Source organism: Haplochromis burtoni, unplaced genomic scaffold (assembly GCF_018398535.1).
Source record: "Haplochromis burtoni strain Fernald_Lab_line unplaced genomic scaffold, NCSU_Asbu1 Contig_2380, whole genome shotgun sequence".
Taxonomy (NCBI): domain Eukaryota; kingdom Metazoa; phylum Chordata; class Actinopteri; order Cichliformes; family Cichlidae; genus Haplochromis; species Haplochromis burtoni.
Window position 1 is genome coordinate 2,930 of NW_024584741.1, and position 7,279 is coordinate 10,208.

The following is a 7,279-nucleotide window of genomic DNA, read 5'->3' on the forward strand; positions in this document are numbered from 1 at the left end:
TGTGTGTGTGTGTGTGTGTGTGTGTGTGTGTGTGTGTGTGTGTGTGTGTGTGTGTGTGTGTGTGTGTATATAGTTATTAAAATTTCCATCCTTTCACTCTCTAAATCACATGACAAACTGCAAAGATTCATCAAACTTAATGCAATCTTGTCTCTCCGTCAGATCACGAGGTGAAAGTAAGGCAGTTGGACTGGCTTCAGGATGACCTGTGCACAGGTAACACAGATATGTCATTTTATAAACCAACACGCTGTGCAAAGATAGGTGTGGACACATTTGGACAATAACAGCACTTTAGAAAATGTTGCTTGGATACGCAGAGATGGATTGAGGAAAAACGGTGATTGTCTTTAGGGCTGTCTCCTCCCTTTATTCCATCCTCTAAAGCAGAGTTTCAGTAGAGACATTTATATTCAACGTTTTGTCACTGTTATTAAGACCTGCATCTGACCAACCAATGCCTGTGCAAGCTTACCTCAGGGCCACATCACAGCGGTCAGAAACCTTTGCTACCTTTACTGTGAAACTGTAAGATTAGATAATGAAAAAAGACCAATCACGGTTATGTTTTATGCTTTTTGAGTCCTACTTGCATTATACAAAAAAGTAGCAAGCATTAAATTAGTATAGAATGAATGTTATTGTCAGAGTAAAAGTATTTATCTGAAGGTCTCTTTGAGTAAAGAAGGGAAATATCTCGGGTGTTGGAGGACTGGCTGTCTGTGTTTCCTTACACCAGAGGAAGCAGAGAGTCTGTGGCTTGTAATGACAGTCACTGGGTCTGCCTGTGGTGCCTTGGGCTGCAACATGCCCAGCTTATACTCAAAGCCACCAGCTTCTAGGATTTTGGCAGATTGCGGTGAGTTGTGGAAGCCGGATCACATGCTGGCACCAGCTGGAACAGGCTGTAGCAGCTCCACTGCCCCAAGCAGGCGATAAAGGGAAAGAACAGCTGTGGCTTCACTGTGGTCAAGCTGCTGTGGATCAATTCGCTTCAAAAGAAAATGTGCAGTGTCCACTTTTCTTCATGATCAAAGTGACATTCATGCACTTGGAGCAGACCAGATGGAGAGAGAACATCCTCGCACTGTGCAGAGAGAAGTTGTGTGAAATCAACCTGTTGGTGGTAGATACCACCATCACTGGGGGTGAAGCCACTGACTAGGTTAAACGGCTGTACAGTGGCAGGGCCCCGGGGACATACTGCCCCAAGTGCAGGAGTTCAAGTATCTCAGAGGTCTTTTTCACAAGTGAGGGGAGCAAGAGAATAACGAAGGAACTGAGGTGGCGTCTGCAGTGATGCGATGCTGTACTGATCTGCTGTGGCACAGACAGAGCTGAGCATAAAAGCGAAGCTGTCAGTTTATCAGTCAGTCTACATTTCTACCCTCACCTATGATCACAGATACAAGCGTCGGAAATGAGTTTCCTTCAAAGAGTGGCTGAGCTCTCCCTCAGAGATGGGATGAGGAGCTTGATTCTTTAAGAGGAACTCGGATTAGAGCCTCTGCTCGTCCACGTTGAAAGGAGCCGGTTGAGGTGGTTTGGGCATCTGACTAGGATGCCTCCTTGGTGAGGTAATCTTGGCGTGTCCTACTGGGAAGAGGCCCAGGACTCAGGAGTCTGGACTCGCTGGAGAGATTCATCTCGTGGCTGGCTGGGAAAAATCTTGATTCCCACCTCAATGAGCTGGAGGTGGTGGGTGGAGTGAGGGAACACTGGGCTTCTCTGCGCAGAATGCGGCCTGCTTGACCGCAAAATGGCTGGATGGATGTAACAGACCTCAGTCTCCAGTTTGGATGTATGAGTTGATTGGTTAACCACCAATACACCGAACTAGAAACCAGTACGATAACTACTTTCCTTTGTCTGATCTTTGCAGATGCTGCTGTGGAGTTTAGTTGGACAAAGGAGGAGGTAGCAGATCTGAATAACACTAGCATCATAATTGCTGCTGATGGTAAGTCTTAAGGATGACATCTCTAAAAGATCAGAGCTCTTTTTCACCATGTATGCTCTACTCTGAAAGAGTTCTTGAAAAAGGTGGGAAGGTTCTAGACAAGACACTGTGGGCAAACATTTAAAATTATGTGCCTCACAGCGAGGTTTAAGCACCAGTTCGTTGTCAGAAATGCTACCATGCAAAGCCCAGAGTAGCACACAGTGTGAACTACTGACATACTGTATGTGGCAAAGGAGGCTCCAGACTGCTGAGCAACTGAAGCAACTCGTGAAGCGATTTGTAAAAAGCAGTTATTTACTGAGACAGTTTTGAGTTCAGACTTTAGAGTCATTTATGGAACCGTCAAATGCAGAGGCTCAGCAATAATCAGATTTCTTAATGTGTCACCAGTTTGTTATGATGATGATCTGACGGATGGCCTATTCCGAACACTGCACCGACTCTGCAGCAACTTTCCACACACCTGCACTGTCTTCATCTCCATTGAGAAAAGGTATGGTGAAAACATATCTAGTATACCTGAGCATATTTGGCCTTATACACAGTGGAATGATCATGTTTCTTAAGCTGATAAAAATAGTGGGTCAGCCAACTCACATGAGAATGAGAAAATGTACAGGATTAATATTTCTCCCAGAGGTTCTGCAAGCAAACAAACTTTAAACTTGACTCAGCATGAAACATACAGAGCATTAACTTCCACCCAACTACGACGATAAATCCAATTGATTTTCATTTATGTGGTGCTAGTTCACCACCGTAGTCACCTCAAGCTGTTTTATATTGTTAAGTCAAGACTCTGTAATAGAAATCGCACAACAGGTTGGGTGTGAGGGTAAAGAAAAGCAGAACAACTGAGACAAAACACAAACAATGTGAGAAGATACACGGTAATGATATGCAGCAGTGGGAAGTGAAAGGAGGGAAAAAACCTTTTTGTGCATTATGGGAAACCCCGAGGAGCGAACCGTCACTAAAGGAGGGTTCAGGGTCACCTGATCCAGCCCTGACCAACCTCCTAAGACCCGAACTCTTCCACGGCAGCATTTTTAATTTCTCTTTGCTATTTGGGCTGATTGGGACCTGATGAATGTAAAAACAAAGAATTACCAGATTTTTTTTTTTTTTACCTGATTTTTGTTTCTGAGAAAAATTAGATCCACATATGAGGACGTTTGTTTTAAATTTTGATAGGTCAGTGGCAGCATAATGTCCTCATAAGTGGAAATCAGGCCTTTGTAGAGCAAAATTTTGTATTTTGGTCTAAATAACCCAAAATGTGATGTCCACGTATGTCCTAGGAGGTTAAAAGTAGAGATAGTGTCTGTCTCCTGAATCCAAACTGGAAGCTGGTTCCACAGAAGAGGGGCCTGAAAAGCATGAAACAAAGGTTTTAAAACTCTGCTTAAATGTTCAAATAATCTCACTACCTCTACCAAAAATGTTCTGTAATTAACTTGACAACTTATTTAGCCGCTTCATATCACATGATAGGACTCCACCTTTGGCTAGTACACTTGCATTACAAGAGAGGGAGGCCACAAGTTCTCAGCCTCAAAGGGTACTGTGTGGATCTGTCAGTGATCTACAATTATATCTGTAGTGTTCAGATGTTAAGAAGAAGAAATATACAAGGAATAATTTTCTTAGAATTTAAAACTGTCTGCGATAATGAACAGTTTATACCAGGCAAAAATGTCGAGACGTTAAGCTGTGGGAAAACTGTGGGCTTTCAGGAAATCTAACTCTACTTCTAAGTGATTCAGAGAACGCTTGGGAGAAAGTGCTGCTGTCAGATGAGACCAAAGTCGAGTTTGGCAACAGCCTGACTTGCTGTGTTAGAGGAAGAGAAATGCTGAGCCAGAAAACACCATCCCCTCAGTCCAGCACGGAGGTGGAGACATTATGCTTTGAAGCTGGTTATCTGCTTGGTCAGGGGTGGGCAACTCCAGGCCTCGAGGGCCAGTGTCCTGCAGGTTTAAGATGTGTCCTTGAACCAACACAGCTGATTTAAATGGCTAAATTAGCTCCTCAACATGTCCTGAAGTTCTCCAGAGGCCTGGTAACGAACTAATCATGTGATTCAGGTGTGTTGACCCAAGGTGAAATCTAAAACCTGCAGGACACCGGCCCTCACAGCCTGGAGTTGCCCACCCCTGTGCTAGGTACATTATTTCAGGACAAATTTTCTGCAAAAACACAATGTTTAGTCTGTATAGATGTTACATGACAAGTCTGGATCTGGAAAAGTTGGGATTTTGTGTCGCTGGTTTTTGCCACACGCTCAGTGTGTAATGGCTTTAAGGGTTAGCCTAACCCTAAGCTCTACGTTCCAAGGTCCTTTTTACTGCAAGCCTCATTCCTCCATTCACACGAGTGCTTTTTTCTGTACCTAAGCTAGCCTTCATAATCTCACACTATCTTGAATGTTGGCAAGGATGCTTTGACACCCAGGTTGGAGGAGCAAGGCCTCAAACCACCAGAGTTTTTCATTAGTACATATGATCCGCTCTGTCTCCTGAGCCATAGCCGCCCCTACTTCTACTTTTTGGCTCCATGCTCAGTAAGTGGCTATGTTTCTATCTTCAAGGATGAACTTCACCCTGCAGCACATGGATGTTTCCTGTGAAGCCTATGATCATTTCATCCACTGTATGAACCAACTTCAGGACCTGGAGAACGGACGGTGTAGTTTCAGAGTCGATCAGCTCCCTTCTAACTTTGATCAGTTTATTTTATATGAACGTGTAGAACAACTGGTGAGTAAAACATTAGCCAACATAATTTGACCATAACTACAGTTTTATACACTAGACTGCCAGAAGTATTACCCATCCAAGTCATTGAATCCAGGTGTTCCAATCACTTCCATGGCCACAGGTGTCCTAGACATGCAGACTGCTTCTACAAGCATTTATGAAAGAATAGATCACTCTCAGGAGCTCGGTGAACTCCAGTGTGGCAGGATGTGCAACAAGTCCAGTCAAGAAATTTCTGCACTAGCAACTATTAATCAGTCAACTGTCAATGGTGGCATGTTCTCTGAAAGGACAAATCATGCTTCTCCCTCTGGCAATCCGATGGATGAGTCTAGGTTTGATGGTTTCCAAGACAAGATGTTTGGTGAAGGGGGATTTATGGTGTGGGGTTGTTTTTCAGGAGTTAAATGAACTCGTTTTGGACAATTTAATTCTCCCAGCTTTGTGAGAATAGTTTGGGGATGGCCATGCTGTTTGAACATGACTGCACATGAGTGGATAGAGCAAGGTCCATAAAGACATTAATGAGTGAGTTTGGTGTGGAAGAACTGGACTGGGCTGCACAGAGTCCTGACCTCAATCCAATAGATCACCTTTGGGGTGAATTAGAGCGGAGACGGCAAGCCAGGCCTCCTCAACCAAATTCAGTGTCTGACCTCAGAAATGTGGTTCTGGAAGGATTTAAACTAATTAGGAACTCAAGTTCATATGTGTGTGAATTCAGAGAAGCAAATACTTTTGGCAGTATAGTCTATATTAGCTATTTTTTAACCTTATTGAATGCTTATTTTTGATCATAAACCTCAAATGACACTGTTTGCAGTAACTTACTGTAAATGCATTTAAATGCACGTCAGAGTTGCTTTTGTTATTGTAGTACAAAGTGCTACTCCAGTGTTAATCTTTTGGAGACACTGTTGCGAGTGTCATATTGATTGATTGATACCACTGTTTGCAGTATGATATGCTAACATGCCGCTTACAGCAAGACAGTGTTTGTATTTAAACTGCTTGATAAAAGACAATTTTCCTCTTATGTTCGATTTATGGTACCAAAAGTATTTTTCACCATTTGGAATTCTCAAAAAGCAATTTTTTAACCATTTAAAAATAAATATACAATAACTTTTTTTTGAAAATATAACATGCAAACAGTGAAAAGGTCTCATTTTTGTCCAATACGGTTAAGAGGGTTTGTGATAAAGGATGACTTTCATCAAGTGCAAAAAGTTGTTTATTTGTATGTTATATATATTTTTGCAGGAGCTGTGGAAGGTGACTGCGACTCCTCTTCCTTTTATGCCAGCCAGATCTGATCCGGAAGCGTTTTAATGTTGATCTTGTACCAGCACCAAACCAAAGTGAAGAGAAACTTTCACCCAAAATTTGACCTAAAATATGTTTCAAGTTTACAGTTGATGTTTTAATTACATATATTTATAAAAAATATATGTATAAAATTAAATGTAGTAATCAAGATAAATATTGAAAATAAAAAAAACAAAACAATAAAAGTAAAAAATATTATTTTGTTTAAATTTTGCATTCCCTTGTGTAACTTTTTATCCTTTTCATCCTCATGTCAGTGGTTGTCAGTGTCTGGTTGGAGGAGCTTGGGAAGTGGAAGGAAGTGCTAACTGAGAAGTGGTGGGTCAGTTTTAGAGCCGATTAGATAGTCTTTGACCAAGAGACCAAACAGCAACGCTCAGTCATAGATCTTTAAAAGTCACCTTGAAAATGCTGCTTTTGGTCTCTGGTTAGGGTTAGCTTATGGATATTGTATATGGGGTTTTGTGCTGATTAGCAAAAACTGGCAATCTTTTCTAGTAGGATTCATAAGTTTACGGATGCAACAAACAGGCACAGATAAGTGCTATTTAGTCCAAGGTGAAACACTAGAATTTCGCTCACGAAACTGAAGCACAAATGTCTTAAATGAGTCGTAACGCTCTGCACGCATTGGTGTCTGTTTGAGAATGCCTTCTCTAAGAAGCACCATCAGCACAAACACAGTGGAGTTGTTGACATTGTGAGTTCTGGTAGACAGCAGTCTGCTACAGCGATGGTGGCATACCTATCAGTCAAACCAGCAAACTGTAATACTTATTTGTGAATGACTTCAGAGTATGAAAGGGAAATTATCTACAAGTTATTTTTGCACCAGACTGTAAACATACTTTCTAATTCTGTAAATATGGAAATTCAAATATGGGAATTTATAACTATGAGTTATAATCGTTTTTTGTCAGTTTATTGGAGGTTTTTGTCTAACCTGCAGCTGTTTTTGTGAAATGTTTTGAAGCAGTTAATTGAAGCATACCAAATTTGTTTTAACTTACTTCTGTTGAGATACATTATATATACATTATACATTATATTATACTATATATAGTATAATATACATTATACATTATATTATACTATATATTATACTAATTATATGAGATACATTATATTATACATTTCACTAGTGGCTTTGTTTTAGAATATAGCGGTGTGTGTGTGTGTGTGTGTGTGTGTGTGTGTGTGTGTGTGTGTGTGTGTGTGTGTGTGTGTG

General features: G+C 41.2%; 1 protein-coding gene across 1 annotated transcript in view; it reads left to right on the top strand.

Moving 5' to 3' along the window:
- Positions 1–7,065, top strand: part of mettl22 (methyltransferase 22, Kin17 lysine) — a gene marked incomplete at its 5' end in the record, with an annotated part of 9,644 nt that extends 2,579 nt beyond the window's left edge. The window contains 5 exon segments of the mRNA XM_005952893.3: positions 163–216; positions 1,883–1,960; positions 2,354–2,456; positions 4,554–4,722; positions 5,986–7,065. Of these exon segments, the coding sequence (XP_005952955.2) occupies positions 163–216; positions 1,883–1,960; positions 2,354–2,456; positions 4,554–4,722; positions 5,986–6,054 (473 nt within the window).
- Positions 7,066–7,279: the final 214 nt, after the last annotated feature.